The 16,190-nt window shown below is 57.5% G+C and overlaps 6 protein-coding genes across 6 annotated transcripts; 2 read left to right on the forward strand and 4 right to left on the reverse strand.

Moving 5' to 3' along the window:
* The first annotated feature begins 76 nt into the window (after nucleotides 1–76).
* On the forward strand, nucleotides 77–3,389 carry GGTG_00420 (DNA polymerase epsilon subunit B). Its single transcript, XM_009218166.1, has 2 exons — nucleotides 77–989; nucleotides 1,063–3,389. The coding sequence occupies exons 1-2, from the start codon at nucleotides 220–222 to the stop codon at nucleotides 3,002–3,004; spliced, it is 2,712 nt and encodes a 903-aa protein (XP_009216430.1). The 5' UTR covers nucleotides 77–219; the 3' UTR covers nucleotides 3,005–3,389.
* A 942-nt stretch (nucleotides 3,390–4,331) lies between these two features.
* Nucleotides 4,332–4,679, reverse strand: GGTG_00421 (hypothetical protein; the record flags this gene model as incomplete). Its single annotated transcript, XM_009218167.1, has 2 exons — nucleotides 4,332–4,581; nucleotides 4,633–4,679. The coding sequence occupies 2 exons, from the start codon at nucleotides 4,677–4,679 to the stop codon at nucleotides 4,332–4,334; spliced, it is 297 nt and encodes a 98-aa protein (XP_009216431.1).
* A 696-nt stretch (nucleotides 4,680–5,375) lies between these two features.
* Nucleotides 5,376–9,596, reverse strand: GGTG_00422 (hypothetical protein). The gene is made up of 4 exons (XM_009218168.1): nucleotides 9,199–9,596; nucleotides 7,066–9,079; nucleotides 6,337–6,993; nucleotides 5,376–6,257 (listed from the first exon to the last, which is right to left on the reverse strand). The coding sequence occupies exons 1-4, from the start codon at nucleotides 9,259–9,261 to the stop codon at nucleotides 5,569–5,571; spliced, it is 3,423 nt and encodes a 1,140-aa protein (XP_009216432.1). The 5' UTR covers nucleotides 9,262–9,596; the 3' UTR covers nucleotides 5,376–5,568.
* Nucleotides 9,597–10,009: 413 nt separating this feature from the next.
* GGTG_00423 (hypothetical protein) lies at nucleotides 10,010–11,504 on the forward strand. The gene is made up of 4 exons (XM_009218169.1): nucleotides 10,010–10,247; nucleotides 10,334–10,352; nucleotides 10,463–10,532; nucleotides 10,653–11,504. The coding sequence occupies exons 1-4, from the start codon at nucleotides 10,139–10,141 to the stop codon at nucleotides 11,208–11,210; spliced, it is 756 nt and encodes a 251-aa protein (XP_009216433.1). The 5' UTR covers nucleotides 10,010–10,138; the 3' UTR covers nucleotides 11,211–11,504.
* Nucleotides 11,268–14,631, reverse strand: GGTG_00424 (STE/STE7/MEK1 protein kinase). Its single transcript, XM_009218170.1, has 6 exons — nucleotides 14,158–14,631; nucleotides 13,313–14,048; nucleotides 13,073–13,230; nucleotides 12,414–12,945; nucleotides 12,145–12,322; nucleotides 11,268–12,092 (listed from the first exon to the last, which is right to left on the reverse strand). The coding sequence occupies exons 2-6, from the start codon at nucleotides 13,574–13,576 to the stop codon at nucleotides 11,995–11,997; spliced, it is 1,230 nt and encodes a 409-aa protein (XP_009216434.1). The 5' UTR covers nucleotides 13,577–14,048; nucleotides 14,158–14,631; the 3' UTR covers nucleotides 11,268–11,994.
* Nucleotides 14,632–15,084: 453 nt separating this feature from the next.
* GGTG_00425 (hypothetical protein) lies at nucleotides 15,085–15,712 on the reverse strand. The gene has a single exon (XM_009218171.1). The coding sequence runs from the start codon at nucleotides 15,555–15,557 to the stop codon at nucleotides 15,126–15,128; it is 432 nt and encodes a 143-aa protein (XP_009216435.1). The 5' UTR covers nucleotides 15,558–15,712; the 3' UTR covers nucleotides 15,085–15,125.
* Nucleotides 15,713–16,190: the final 478 nt, after the last annotated feature.

A 16,190-nucleotide genomic window follows, 5' to 3' on the forward strand; every position in this document is an offset into this window, starting at 1 on the left:
CGGCTGTCATGTCTTGGGCAACCATTGGCGGGGCTCGGCTTGGCTCCACCAAAACGCGATTCAACACGGTCCACTGAACCAATTTACGCGTCCGTCTCGATTCGAGGTATTCCTTCAATGGGGGTCAAATGGCTTCATTGAAGTCCACACTACGTCCGCCGTCAACCCACCACAGCAGACATCGGCGTGCTACCAAACTTCTAACCGCACCGAGGCGCAATGGTGGAAGCCCACAGGACCCCTCGGCTAAGTCCGAGGAAGAAGAAGGCCCAGAAGCCGCTTGGGAATGGCTTCTTCGGAGGGGGCAGACAAGCCTCGGCGAAGGAGGCGGCGCCCTCGAGCTCGATCCCGTCATCGTCGCCGTCCTTCGCCACTCCCGTCCACACGCTGCGGCCCTTCAACCCCCAGAAGCCGGCAGGGGCCGCCATACTCCCCATCCTGCTGCCGCCCGCGACGCTCCGCCCTCTCGCCTTCCGCACCTTCACCAAGAAGCACAGCCTGACGCTCGCCTCGTCCGCCCTGCAGGAGCTCGCCGCTTTCGTGGGTCGCCACTGCGGCTCCAGCTGGCGCGAGGAGGGGCTGGCCGAGCGCGTGCTCGAGGAGGTCGCCAAGGCCTGGAAGGCCCGCAACGGCGGCGTCATCCTCGACGGCGCCAGTCCCGTGCTGAAGGACATCCTCAAGAACATCGAGGGTAACATGAGCGGCGGCAAGATCGTCGCCGGTGGCAAGACTGGCCTGTCACGCCAAAACAGCCTTCTACTGGATTCTTCCAAGGAAACGGACCACTCGTCCACCACCCGCCTCGGTCTGCGGCCGCTGGCTGCCCTACAGCGTGAAGATAGTCAAACGAGCATGGGCATGTCCGGCTTGGCCGTCGAGGATGAGACCGACGACGACAAACTTGGCGACCCGCGACAGTGGCTGAAGATGGTCGGAGCATACGACCAACCCCGGATGATATACAATGTCGCCAAAAAGCACTTTGAGAGGTATGCTTCCGTAGTTGGGCCATACTGTTCATATATTTTCCCTGTTGCTAATCTAAGGAACTCTGTCGCCCAGGGATGCCTCCAAACCCTCGATATTACCACCGGCCTCGCACAAGACAGCCCTGTTCCGGAACCGATACAACGTGATCCACCAACGCCTCATGCGCAACGAGGCCTTCCAGACATCCGCCGTTGCTGACACCAAGCGAGGCTCCAAGCTGTCCCGCTCAGCCTCGACCGTCGCATCGCCCCAGCAGTCGTACAAGATTACTCCCGTGGCCAATCTGCTCGGGCGCCACGGCACCCACCACATGCTGCTGGGAATGCTCGTTATAATGCCCGCCGGCGACCTGGCCCTTAGCGACCTATCCGGCACTATCTCTCTCGACCTCTCCCAGGCCGCCACCATCCCCGACGACTCAGCCTGGTTCGCCCCGGGCATGATCGTGCTCATCGACGGTGTTTATGAGGAGGAGGACGACCGCCATGGCACCCACACCGCGGGCAAAGGCCTGACGGGGAGCAGCGGTATCGGCGGGACCATCGGTGGACGTTTCCAGGGCTTCTTTGTCGGGCAGCCGCCCTGCGAGAAGCGCCGCGCCACTTTGGGAGTTAGCGGCCCCGAGGGCGACGGCCTCGAGCACACCATAGGGGGTGGCTTCGGGTGGATCGACTTCCTCGGCGTCGGGAGCGAGCGCGCCGTCGGGCCGCGCATGCGCAGGCTAGAGCACCGCCTCCTGCGCCAGCCGCACATGCAACGCGCTCGCCGACTGTTGGAGGACGACATGTCACAGCCCGCGGCTGCTGCCTCCATTATACCGAGACGCGGACGCATAGCCGTGCTCGGCGAGCTGAATCTAGATCAGCCCCGGGCGCTGCAGGCATTGCGCAAGATCCTGGCGACGTACGCCTCGGAGCCTGAAGAAGGTATGGGTGATGGCGGGGAGGACGAGGGCGGCGGAAGTGGCAGCGGTAACGGCCCCGACGCTAGCGCGGATGCCGCCGCGAGGACATGCGGAACCCCCATGGCCTTCGTCCTGACGGGCAACTTCTCGTCGCAGGCGGTCATGGCGCGTAACGGCGGCGGCGGCGCGGACGGCGGCGGCGGCGGCGGCGGTGGGGGCAGCATAGAGTACAAGGAGTATTTCGATTCGCTAGCGGGCACGCTCGCAGAGTTCCCATCCCTCCTGCGCGAGTCCACCTTCGTCTTCGTCCCCGGCGACAACGACGGCTGGGCCTCGGCCTTTGGCGCCGGCGCCGCCGTCCCCCTGCCGCGGAAGCCTGTCCCGGACCTCTTCACCTCGCGCGTGCGCAGAGCCTTTGCCGCCGCCAACGCGGAGGCCTCCGCTTCCGCCGCGCCGGGGCAGCAGCAGCAGCAGCAGCAATCCTCATCCGACTCGGCGCCCGGCGAGGCCGTCTTCACCACGAACCCGAGCCGCATGTCGCTGTTCGGGCCCAGCCACGAGGTCGTGCTCTTTCGCGACGACATGTCGGCGCGCCTCAGGCGGTCCGCCGTGCGCTTGAAGACCTCGTCGGCCGCTGCCGCGGGCAAGGAAGACGGCGACATTAACATGCCCGAGTCAACGGGTCGTGATGGTGATGACAATAATGGTAATAAAAATGGCAAACAGACCGAGCCAGGGGACATGGACGTGGACATGGACGGACAAGACAAGGACGGCGGGGACAAGGCCGTTCCCGTCGCCACCACCACCGAGGCGGACGTGCGGGCGGCGCAAAAGCTGGTCAAAACGCTGCTGGACCAGGGCTACCTCGCCCCGTTCCGCACCCAGGCCCGCCCCGTGCACTGGGACCACGCCTCGGCCCTGCACCTGTACCCGCTCCCCACGGCCATGGTGCTGGTCGACGCCACGGCCCCGCCCTTTTGCGTCACGTACGAGGGCTGCCACGTCATGAACCCCGGCCCGCTCCTCGCGCCCGGCCGCAGGGGCGTCGCGAGGTGGATCGAGTACGACGTTGGCCGGAAGGGCTGCCTGAAGGAGTGCCTATTCTAGTGATTGTCACGTATTTGTATATCTGGGGTGATGTCTTGTTTTTCGCATTTCAGGCTTAGGCTGTTTCTTTTCAGATTATAAGTGAAGTGGCGGCCCGTTGTATACATTTGGAGCAAGAAAAGGCAAAGCATGGCGTTTGGAGGTTATTCGGTAGGTTAAACTTGAGAATTTTGCTTCTGGGTTCGGGAGCCCCCTACCCAATACTCTTGATCTTCATTCACGTTGGTGAATTTGGTAAGAAGTCTTCCTCTAAGGGCCATGACGACGACTTTTTCTTGAGTAGTGTGGCCGTAAGAGAATTAGCTGATAACCATCCTAACCTAAGTAAACGTTGAGTGTTGGTTTGTTCGCTATCGGCACAATGACCATAGCTTCCTTCCCTTTGCCTCTTCACAGTCGCCCTTGACGTATCACTCGTACTTAGCGGAAGCCGCGCTGGGCTTGCTCTCGGCGAAGTAGGAATATGGGCATACGGCACAGGAAGGTTTCCGCTGTAACACGTTGAACCTGTATATTAGCTCGCCTCCGGTGCGGCTGTCAACTCAATTAATGATGCAAAGAAAATCAATGTCGCCGGGTAGGGGTTTCGAACCCTTCTCAAGCCTGGCAGCTAATTTCTTAACAGTTAATGCCGGCTACATAAAAGTGTCGGGCTCGGGGAGAAGAATGAACCACCAGCCTTGCTGTTATCGTGTTACCTCCCACTTGAAACGCCGAATGCCTAGTTCCGATATGAAAGCCTGCGGCTTGGTGATGACTATCTAGGGGCGTGCTTGGCGCTAGAGGCTTTTTTCTCGCCATCGTTTGATGAGCTCTTGGGGTGCTATCTGTGGCCGATCATGTATTTCTCGCCCTGCCTGGTGGGAAAAATATATCTGGCCGGTCAAAAACTGTCAAAATTATGCGTCTTACAAGGGCAGGAGACTCCCTTCTACGGATTTCCCACCCGGTTTTCGCGACTCCGTAACGGTCATATATCATCGAACGCCTTCCTGGGTGAGAGAACTATTCCCGGCGCAGATTGACTCTACCAGCCGTACTGCAAGCTGTAATACAAGCCGAGCTACAACGCGCGCCCTTTCACTTCAGGGGGTTCCTTGGTCGTGACGTAAAATGAAACTTGCGGCTTTCGGGCCGTCGCAAGAAACAGCTAGCAAGTCCGGCTAGGCATTGGACAGCTCTTCACTCTAGCACGCACTCAAACTCGTGCCCGTCGGTGTGGAGGTGGTTGGCGTATCCGTATCACTTGAAGCAGAAGTGGAAACCGGGCTACAATCTTGGCTCGTGCAGCGGTAGCACTTCCAATAGATCTCCTGCAAAGGTCCCATCAGCTCCTAGAACTAGTTTCCAGGACCAACAGGTGTAGGGTACTGCTCACAGCAACGCAGGCATCACACTCCTTCTTGAGTCGGTGCCCTTTGCCCTCGGGCAGGTCGTCCGCTCGGGTACCCGATTCAGGGAGAAGGCCGAGGTACTCTTCGTTGGTGACGCCATACAGGATGGCGATGTGGCGGGACGTCCATGAGTTGTTCGTCAGGGCCTCTCGGTCCGCCCTCGCATAGGCGATGAAGAGTGGACTGGGTCAGGAGACGCGATATTGACGCTTTGTCTGAACCCCCGCGTCCCACAGCCGGGTCACGATTTGCAGGCTCCCGCGATCGGCCGCTGTGTGCATAGTGGTCCATCTCGGCTCGCGTCCACTATCCAGATGCTCCACTAGACGCTCGTCATGTATATATTCAGAGCTAATTGCGAGTGCTCTGTGTACTGATGCGGGGAGTAGTCAGTCCAGTTCATTGGAGATGACGGACTGTACCGTGGCATGGTTTCCACTCTCCACGGCGTGGACAAGAAGCCGGTCCGGCCCCGGAGCCAATGATGGCCGAGTGGCCAAGGCATAAAGAATATTTAGATCCTGGAGGTTGGTGATGTCCAGTTACTTCCGGAGAGGGGTCAACGAGCTGCTGGCCAAGTTCTCGACATCTCGCGCAGCGTGTGAACAAGCTAGATACTCAACTAGACAGAGCCGATCGCGAACTTTCGTGTCGTCGCTGGTAAAGCTGGCGAAGGGCCCACCGTGCTCTGGGTTGCCACCGACTCCAGCAAGCCCCTAGTGAGCAATCCAGTTCTTCGCCGCATATTCTGCTGCAGCCTCCTGCGAGCGTGAGAGCCTATTAACGGCCCACTCTTCAGGTTCAAGTTGGTTGTCGTTTTGGTCTTCCTTAGATCTCGCTCGAGACTCGGCACCTGCCACTGTCGCCGTTGTCGCGACAGCCCAGGCCGCACAATCTTCTATCGTCTCTAGGTCATCCTTAGCAACGCTGCTAGGAATGCTTCTAGGAACACAAGCGACTTAGAGGACGGGTAAAGACCGAAAATAGATGAAACGACAGCCAGTTTGACCCAATACTAGCGGCACCATACGTGTATTTACCTTCGTAGTTGGCATTGCTCACGGTAGTTTTTGGTATATATCCCGCCGCAAATCAAAACAAAAAAAAAGTCAAAGGGGCCGACCACGGGTGTAATAACCAGCCAAAATGTCCAAATCAAATCATTAACATTTACTCGAGAAGGTTTGCCTCCTCGTCCAGGATTCCGTAAAGATTCTCAATCTCCCTCTCCACCACCTTGAGCTCCTCCGCCACCTGGCCCGTGACGAGCGCGTAGGCGTACAGGAGCGCATAGTCCCTCTCCTCGACCGGGATGCGGCCCGTCTTGGCCCACTGCCCCAGCTTCTGGACAGCCACCTCAGACGAGTCGCGCTGGACAAGGAGGCGGGCGGCAGCGTCGGCCGACGAGGACGACGGCGAACTGCTAAGTCCCGCAGACTCTGCCGTGGCCGACGCGTCGCCGGCTGGCCAGCCACCCTCGGCCGCCGCCAGGACGGCCGCCGCGGCGCCGTGGTCGTTGCGGAACTGGAATATCTTGGCCAGCAGCCGATCACGCGTGTTGGTGATGCTTGGGATCGACTCGGTGAGCGGGTACTCCAGCATCAGGGAACTCGCCAGCACCTGGAACACATGGCAGATACGCTCGCACAGGACCGCCCGCTCCTTTGCCGTGAAGAGAAGCAGCTCTCGCTCACCCTCGCTCATGTGGCCTTTGCGTTGCGTCACCAGGCTCATGGCGTAGAAGGCGTCCAGAATCCGATTCGTTGACGCAAGGATGCGCCCGCATGGCGCAAATGGGAACGGCCCTCGAAGCTCGAATTCACCAGCCGCCGCCAGCCTCAGTGTTTCGAGGCGAGATGCTGCGATAGAGAAAAAGGAAAAGAGTTAGAATGCGGTCAGTCACAAACCATGTTTTCGAAACCAAACCAAGTCACTTACCATATCGCTGCAGTGCAGCCTGCTCGCCAGTCTTTAGGTACGACCTGGTACAGTCACTCCGCAAGAGAATGGCGAGCGGTCCTCGCTTCCAGATCAGGCCCATCTGCAGGTAGAGAACCGAGAGCCCCTCCTTGAACTTCTTGCGCGCCGAAATTGGCCAGATGAGACGGCACACTATGAGGCCCCAAATTATACCAGCTGTAACGGCAACCGATCGATGCAGCGCGATCTCGCCAATCCAGGGGTCCAAGCCACCCTCGTCGTCGTCGTCGTCGTCCACGCTCTGAGACAGGCTATAGGCGTATAGGGCCGAGACGTTGTAGGCAAGCAGCGTCATACGCCCTAGGGGAGCCTTGCCTTTGGCAACAATCAGGTTAAAGTTGTAGAACGCTACACAAGCGCCCAGCGCACACAGAACGAAGGCATTGCCCCCGCTGATAAGCCAGTTGATCAGAAACATGCCCACTCCAAATATGGTGCCGATAAACCGGGCTATGCCAGTAGTGTTGGAAGCTCCGACCGTCATCGAACAGACAATCATGAAGGAGAGCAGCCCCCACTCGCCACGCCAATGCGCATAGGTAGGGCGAGTTGCCGGAATGAAGGCGAACATGGCCCAGAGCATGGCACCTATGCCCACCTTTAGACCGAATCGGACTGTTGGACGACCTTGTTAGCGATGGTAACTCATGCGGGAGTCTACCATAGGGGACTGAGTCCAAGACCTACCATCATCCCGGCCGCAACGCCTCAAAAACCGCAAGAGTCTCTGCGCAAGTATCATCATCGTCTTGTTTGCGTCGGCCGCAGCTTGCCAGCTGTACGTGTCGCGGTGTGCCGTCATGGTCGATGGAATTCCCTGTGGTAACTGGGAGCGTCTGATCCCACGAACCGGCGTGGGCGCCGGGCCTATGAGACTCTCGCGTTCGGCGTCCTCATACGGCAGCGGCAGGGCGGGGCGTGAGAACAAGCGCGCCCGATCGGACCTCCAAAAACAAAGCCAGCCCCAAGTCCGCTTCTTTCGGCCGTCCTCGGCGGCATGCTTCAGGTCGTCGAGCACGTCCAGATATTTGGACATCTCCTCACCAAACGTCTGTAGACTGAAACTGAAGTGACCACACGCGGCGGCTACCTCTTCAAAGTCAGCCTTGAGGCTGTCCGAGTAGGACGGGCGTGCCAGCTCGATGCTCTTATACAACTCGTTGAGCGCGTTAGCACGAGAGTCGTTGAACAGACTCAGGGCGTCAAGCAGACTCGTCCGGAAGTTTCCATTAATCATCACCTCATAATCGGGTGCCGAGCCGAAGACCGGCTCCCGGAGTATCTCGGAGAGCGTGTAGGCCAATGACTTCATCGACGGGCCGAGGAGAGCAATAAAAAGCTCAAATATCTCAGATGAGGTGCGGAAAACATGGACTTTGGCACTGTTCGATGCCGTATTTGGCACACTGTAGGACCTCGTCGCCTTATGGCGCCTACCACCGGGGCGATCGCTATCACTAGCACTCTCGTCAAGCACCTCGTGGATGGCCGAGAGGACATGGTTCCGGTCCTGGCCGCTCTTGAGCGTATGGGAGAGAGATCGCGACAAAATCGGCGATGTGGGGCTTAGAACGGCCGATAGGCTCGACACGTTCCTCAGCGACATGTTGAGAACGGAGCTCGTTTGCTCCGACTCGCGTAGCAAAGCGAACTGAGTATTTGCGGCACTGCGCAGACCTCCTATAGACTGTGCCAGTGTCTCGATAGACTTGTACACAGCCTTGTCAAGCTGGTATATCTGCTCGTGGCCTAGGAAGTAGTGCTCGAACTTGGCATCCCGGAGCACGTCAGTCATGGCCGTGTAGCTCGACGAGTATACAGCCACGGCACGGGAAAACTCGGAAGATTGAAATTCCTCTTCCCGCCCGCTCAGAAAGCAGTGCGTGACGTACGACAGCATGTCGCCGAGCGATGTCGAGGCTGAGCCCATGGACTTGCGTAGCTGGTTTCGGGCTGATGTCCGCCAAAGAAGCAAATTGACCGAGGCAGAGCAGGTGATGCCGATTATGAGAATCTTCAACACCTGAACGAGCTTGGTGTTGTCCCAGATGCTCGTGAACGTGGCGTTCTCCTTGGTCACAACGCTGATGATGGCCAGGGAGGCGAGGGTCCCGCCGACGTTGACGAGTGGGTTGTTCATGCGCTGTTTGACCCAGCCGATGAAGCCAAAGCCGCCCCCCACAAACACAATCAGAATCAAGCTGAAGGCGATGGTTGGCGCATCGAGCACGGAGCCGAAGAGTACCGAGGTGGCCATTGACAAGACCGAGATCAGGGCGGCATATATAACGGCGGTGAAGGCAATCAGGATGGCCTGAATCATGGAGCCTGCCGTCCGAGAGGGATGAAAGTAGACGGTGATAGTCGCCGTGACGTGCTTCCCGTCTGGCTTCCCCAAGAGCTCGGCGAACGGCGGCACGAATGTCATCAGACTGCCCAGGACGTAGGCCAGAGTGCACTTGAGCACGCCCCGGCCTTTCGGGGTCCCCAAGAACTTGAAGAAGGCAAGCAGGGCCTCGAGAGGGATATTCGAGACTCGCTTGAAGGTCCTGGCCAGTCCGCGGCGGGAGTATATGGAGGCGGCATCGCTGGCATCGTCGCCGCCGTGGGACCCGGCGATTGAGGGGGGGTGGCGGAGGGTGAACTGGCGATGCGAGCGCTCGCCGGTCGTGGGTATCACGAAAGTGCCATTTCGGAGTTTCTACAGCAATAGGAGTGAAGTCAGAAAAAGGGTGAAGGAGAGGTAGGACCGGGTAAGACAGTTTTGGATTTCGGGGCGAGCGCCTGGGACCACGACAGGGCGGCCATGGACTGACTTACACTGCGCTTGGAGGGGCGCAGGGGCGGCCACTGCCCTCCTGAGGAAGAATGCTGCGGGCTCATGAAGAAGGGCTCGTTGCTCAAAGCGAGCTGGGGTAGAAGAGGTGGATGGTCGGCGCATTCTCCGGAGACTCGATATTAGGGGCGGGAGGTGGGCGTGGCGGCGCGCGCAGCGAAGGGCGACGGGAGCAGCCTGCGACGGAGCCGACCAACTAAGCTGCCGGCTCGGTGCCCGCGGTTGGCGCGGGTGGTGCAGGCGGCAGGAGGCTGTCGCAACGGTCGGTGCGACGGCGTGCGCTGTCGAGTACTACCAGCAGTCCAAGTCGAATGTTTTTCCCGCTGTTGTCGGGTTGCAGCAGCACATTGCCAACTCTCCAGGGATGCTGACAGTCAACCCACCTTCGCTGGTGAATTGCGAATAATGCGCCAGCGTCCGATCCCTGCACAAACGGGTCGGGCGGGGTCAGTCCCGCCGACATGCAACACCAGACCAGATGAAAGCGGCCGCCCAGTTCTTGGAGCACAGTATGCCGCCCAGATAGACGGACGGTCTCGCCGATTATATTGACGTAACGCGCCGAGGCCCTCCGCTCTAGCACTCTGGCAATAACGAGCACCTAAATACCATCTAGGTACACATTGAACTGTTTCGTCTTATAATAGACAGGATCCCCCAGTCGATCTGGATAGACATCACAGTAGCTCCAACAAGCATAGTCTGAGTCGTAGTATCCGCACGGCTAGCCGAACTGTGATGGTCCTGGGAAACCACCCCGCCGTGCCCGCCTTCTTAGCCCGCGTGATAACGACCTGCAGAGCGCGGCAGCTGGGTGTTGGTATAACCCACATTGATGTCTGCTGTCCTGCAACATAGCATACAATATAGCATACCTGCCCGCCTACCACGGCGCCATATTGCCATTCCGTAACCACGCCGTACATGCGCAGGCTTCTCTCAGTCATGGCAGCTAGGAAACCGCGCCAATTCGCCCCTCTGAGGCCCGGGGCTTCCTCAGAGGGGTCCCCGGCGCTGCAGGGTGTCGTTTTCGGTATGTGCATGCAGTCTCGGCCGTCTAGTGTGACACGCAACGAAACCTGAAGGCCCCAGGAGACTAATATCGACGGCCTCGGCAAGACGTCGACGGAACTTTGTGGCAAGTAGCATGCGACCTGTCAGGCCTTGGCTTTGTTCGAGGTGACAGCATCAAGGCATTGTAGCCTCGTGACGACCGCCGTTTGGCTGACCTGGACCTGGTACGCACAGTAAACCTCAGAACTACATGTTCGCCGAAATGCGTGCAGTGCTCGGCATACCGAAAAGCGTCGACATTCTGGTGAGACCACGCAAAGTTCCCGTTTCCAGCGACATGAACCCACATGTTCCTTGCCATCACCTTATAACTATGTTGTCCCATGCCACGTGGATACCATTCCCTGCTAATCACTACAGAAAGGACCACATATACGCCCTGCCCACGCCTGAAGCGAGAGAACAGGCCATGGAGTCCATACGATCTATTGAGCGCACCGCCATGGTGAACCAGGTCGCGCAGCCGGGTCTTGTCGAGCTCATGAACTACCTGGACTCGCGCAATATCCCCAAGGGGATATGCACCCGCAACTTCGAGCAGCCCGTGGCGCACCTCCTGACCAAGTTCCTCGCCGGCTCGCGCTTCGAGCCCGTCATCACGCGGGAGTTTCGTCCGCCAAAGCCCCATCCGGCCGGAATATTGCACATTGCAAGGTCATGGGGCTTGATCGGGCAATCGGCAAACACCGACGGCGATGCCGCCGGCGACGCAACCAGGTTGATCATGGTAGGCGACTCGGTTGACGACATGGCTGCCGGCCGCCGTGCTGGCGCCGCCACCGTGTTGCTAGTGAACCAGGTCAACGCTCACTTGGCGGAACATGACGACACTGATCTGGCGATAACGAGGTTGGATGAGCTCGTTGGGATCCTGGAGGAAGGTTTTAGATGCCGAGCAACAGCTTCCGCTGCCATGGCTTGATTTCGCTCGCAGCGAGCCTAGGGCTCCATATCGAGTCATCGCGTACACCAGATACGCCCCTACACCTAGCGTCTAGACAGCAGGTATATATCTCACCTACCTAGGTAGTTGTGGGGACCTCTTTCAAGCAAGCCTAACTGTTGGGGATGCTTGTAAGTGATCGGCAAGATCTTGTTGGTTTTTAGAGACATCTGTGCGTTAATCCGTTGTATGACAAGTGACAATATGACTTTGGAATGGGATATCGATATAGAGCCTTCTGAGAGTGAGGGCACGGAGAAAAATAACCATGAGACGAGGTGATCTTGAAATTTCGCCGTGTACCTGCTCGACGAAAAGAAATAAAATGAAGTGGAATCCAGATTGCACCAATGCTTTAGATTTGAGACCACGGCCAGCAAAAGAAAATATGCTGTGCCTTTTAGGAAGCTCTGTTTGTTCCTAAGCAAACGAGGCGAGGCAACAAAAACCGGGCAAGTATATGTGAGACAAATGAACCACTTATTCCCGACCGTTCACCTAGTCGGATAACCCAATCCGTAGTTTTGGCTCGATGCCGGAGGCGGGCCCATGGCCGCTTGCCGTCGGCTTTCTCTTCGTTGCTCGTCGGCCGTCTCTTTCGGGGGCGGCGGCGGCGGCCCAGGATCTCTGGGAGCCGGTCGTATCGGAAGGCCAAACGTCGCTCTGCTCGCGCTCCCCGGGGCAGCGGGGTAGGGGCCGGCGGGATGACCAGTCGGGGTGTCATGGTAGCCACCCGAGACCGTGGGCACCGAGCTTGTCGAGGCTACTCGTGGTCCCAGTCTTGGATGTACAGTCGGTCCACCTGCTCTGCCAAGCCCGCCGAACCCTCCGCTCCGCGTTGTCGGGGATCGGCTCGAAATGCTGATTTGTTGGTCTTGGGGTGACAATAATGCGCCCACAATGGGGATCTCACCTGATGTTGGGGTCTCTAATGTACCATCTTCATCACTCGTCCGCAGCATGTCCTGCGTCGCAGGCGACAGCTGCGGGGCGAGGTGCGACTTGCGGTTGTCGCGCTCCATCAGCCCAAAGGCCCAATCGCGCAGGTCGACAGGAGTCCTCTTGGCAGCCTGCACGAACGGGTCTCGGTCCTGTGCGGGTGTCCATGTTGGTCAGCACAGGCAGCATATTACACGCCATAGGGACAGCACCATCGGTTGGCTGTCGCTGCAAACGACGTACAAAGAGCTCTTGAGGCGTTGGCCTCTCGTCCGGGCTCTTGAAAAGACACTTCTGAATCATGTCCTCGAGAATCTGTGGGAACGCGTCGCTCTTGGGGAGACTCGGGGCCGGCTCGTGCACAATCTGTTGCAGCAGGTCGAGAATACCGGCAGGTGCGGACTCGGCATCGGAAAGCTGCTCACTAGCCGCAAACGGGAACTTGCCGATGGCCAACTCCATGATGGTAAGACCAAAACTCCACACGTCCGACTTGACCGTATACTTCTCTCCCTGAATCCGCTCAGGTGCCATGTAAGTTGATGTCCCGACAAAAGTGTCGGCAATCGAGTTGACAAGCTCGCCGGACACTCCAAAGTCGCAAAGCTTGATTGATCCTCTGGAGTTTACGAGGATGTTCGACGGCTTGATGTCGCGGTGCATGATGTGGTGCTTGGAGTACAGGTAAGTCAGGCCGCCCAGGGTTGCCTCAGCGATCTTGCCCAGGACATCCACCCGAATAGGGCCAAATACCCTCGACACACGATCGAGAGATCTGAGGGGAAGCAGGGAGAGTATTAGAATAACTAGCACGTCCGCCAAGCCATCCAGGAATGATGACATCCTTGCAGCAGGTTGGTCTCATGCGTGCGTCCCAGGGGGCAGTGGGAGATCAAACTCACCCAACATCCGCGTATTCCATGCACATGATGACGTCGTTATTCTCGTTCAGGAAGGCGCCGTAGAATGTGACGATGTACTCGGAATTGCAGCTGTGCATGATCTGTAGCTCTCGGACTATGCGCTTGCGCATCTCTCGTTTCGCTTCCACGTGAATGACCTGAACGAAAGCAGTTGGCATGTCAGCAGCCGCTTGCTAGCTCTGTTCATCAATTTTCGGCCCCGGGAAGGTGCGCAGCTACCTTGCGGGCCATGATTGTGTTTGTCGGCTTGTGCAGGACCTTGCTGACGGTGCCTCCATTGCCGGAACCAAGGTCTTTGATGACTTCGAGGTCCTCAGGACGCAGGTCCAGGTTGAACTCGATTCCGATTTCCAGCTGTGCGTGCTCTGAGTCTTTGTGGGATGGGGCTTCGAGTGTCGGCGGAGGTTTCGGCGCGGCAGGCGTCAGGGCGAGCCCCTTGACGTTCCTGCGCTTCATGGAGCGCGGCGCAAAAGGGTCGGCCATGTTGGGCTCGGTGATGTGGCACGTCACAAATATTTTCCGTGTTCACCGTTGCCGGAGCTTTCGGGATGCTCAATTTCGGTGTCGGGATCGGGATCGTAGCTCTGGGCTTCCTTATGACGCTTGGAAATCACTTTCCCGCCCCTTATCGAACGGCCGCGGTTCCACCAACTGATGCAGACCCTATTTCGTCGCAGAGACTCAAGACCGGTCTGGGTATCTCGGAGGTGGCACGCCGATTGTGGCTTGCCAGGGGGTTTTCCAGGAGTTGTGGCGGGAGGGAACGGAGGGGCAGCAGGCTAGGCCGCGAGGAGAAGAGAATCGCTATTTTATGACTGGAGCAGTGTTGGGCAGTCGTCGAGCTAAAATGCCAGATGACACAGTACTGGACAAGCTGCAGAAGCTTTATCCAGCTAGAACGTGGTTGCACAGACGGACTGGCGTCTGTTTGCCCGATTCCTGGGTTTCGGGAGAGCTGCGGGCGGCGAGACAAAGTGTCGACAAAAGACGGTCAGAAAGGGGGAAGAACAAGAGCCTGGCTTGGGCCTCTCAATGCCCGACTTGACTGGGGAGCAGGTATTTACTTGTCTGCACAAAGCAGCCGGTGATCTGCAATGAATAACGCGCTCTGTGGCGGGCCGTGAATGTGTCGATCAAAACGAGGGAGAGGGAAGAGAACGGTCGCCAGCGGGCTAAAATAGCTGGGGACGGAATCCAGGTGGTCGGTTCCGGCACAGTTGTGCTGCAGGGCGTTTGGCTAAGGAGTCTGAGGTACCCGCCCGACTCGTGTCGACCCCTACTAGGCGCCGACTCAGATCATCAAATTGAAGAGTGGAAAAGGACGCCCACACAGCCCGCTCCGTCGCGCAGTGCCCAAGGTGGGATGGATGGGTGAGGATGGTGGGGTAATTTTTTCTCGGGCGTCTGAGGGGCTGTCTGGAGCTGGCGCTGTGTCGGGGCAACCCTTGCGAAAAAGGGGGCCAATACCTGTGGGAAAGGTCTCGCAGCCAGCAGGCGATGCGGAAGGCAAGGGTCTGTGCGAGCTGCGGGCGGGAAGCAGAACATCACATCGTGGCGTGGGGACGCAGGTCTCGCCAGCACCTCCAGGGTCCGCCTGTGTAGGTTCCATGTTCTTCCCTCCTGATAGGACCCAGTCTTTTTCGAGGACACTGCGGCCATGGAGATAATCTATTTTTGTGAAAAATCGCCCAGGTGAGATCCATTACGCGGTATCCATCAGGTGTTCTCAACAGCCATTCAAGCACCCAGGCGAAATCCACTCTCCAAATATTGATGGCGATCGACAGCCAGACTTCTGCAATGGCCCCATGGAGCCCAGGCTCCCAATCAGCTGCTCATCCAGTGCCATCCAAGCCAGTCCTGCCAGTGCAGTGCAGTACACCATCTGTGCTCCACCCCTTCCTGCTCTACACTCCCTCTCATGGAGCAATGATTAGATGCCTGCCTACCACCACTTGAGTACCTATTTACCTAGATGGTAGGACTTGAGGCACGGCACCAACGACAACAGTCTGTCTAGGTCGCGACTCTGCTAGTGCGGGAAATTCTCAATGCAGAAGGTGACTACGCCCTCAAAGATATACCATCCACATGTCTCTCCTCCTGATGCACTTTGGTTGCTACACGGCAACCGAACAGCTTCTATTAGGATACGACAGTATTTCCTCGTAAGTATCCTAATCCGCAAGACTGAAACCCTCGAGAAAACAGGGCCCCTTATTCCTTGGGGAGAAAAATGGTAGCCCATGCTATCTGGGTACTTGCAGATACTTATAGCTATTCTAAATGGCTGCGCAAGCGCTGGGAAACTGCCTCCCATAGAGTCAACGAAAAGAATGTCACAGAAAATTCGGGGATCTGCTTGGGGCAAAGGGGCCATTTTGATATGATATGGGTTAGAGGAAGAAAAATTGAAAGAGATAGAAATGGAAACTAGTAATTGGGTTAGTAACTTCAGTACCATTACTAGATTATGAATTTACTGTCAATGTCGCGTGTATGGTAGTGTGATGAAGCCTCTCTAGAAAGGTTCTTTTTAAGGTCGATTTGAGGCAAAAGTCACTGATGAATCATGGAGCACATGGGTTGGATTTCCGTCTCCCAGGTGCCCGCGCACGGTCTGGAAAAAAAAGTCTGGACCGCGAATTTTTTCCCCCACCTAAACCACCAGCACCAAAGCCAAACAACATGCCCGCGCCGCATTCTACACCTAAAAAAAACACGCGTTCAAGGGATTTGTGATTATCTTGATGCAAAAAGCATTACTTATAGCTACAATAACGTTTTTCGCTTTTTATAAATGCAAAGGGTAAAATAATTGCAGATTGAATGGGCTCCTTTTTTTGTGGTAGTGGGGAAAAAAATTTGCGGTCCGGACTTTTTTTTTCCAGACCGTGCCGCGCCGGCAAGGCGGTGCCGACAGGAAAGCTGGCGCCACACAGTGTGGAGAACGCACATGCCTGGAATGATTCAGCCAAAGGCACAGTGGCAAGCGACCGCATCTCCCGATCCACGCCAATTGGCTGAACGAACAAGGCTACCTGCCGAACACGGTCGCGAACAAAAATTCCAGCCATTCTCAGCTCAGCCTTAGGTT

Source organism: Gaeumannomyces tritici (assembly GCF_000145635.1).
Source record: "Gaeumannomyces tritici R3-111a-1 unplaced genomic scaffold supercont2.1, whole genome shotgun sequence".
Lineage (NCBI taxonomy): Eukaryota > Fungi > Ascomycota > Sordariomycetes > Magnaporthales > Magnaporthaceae > Gaeumannomyces > Gaeumannomyces tritici.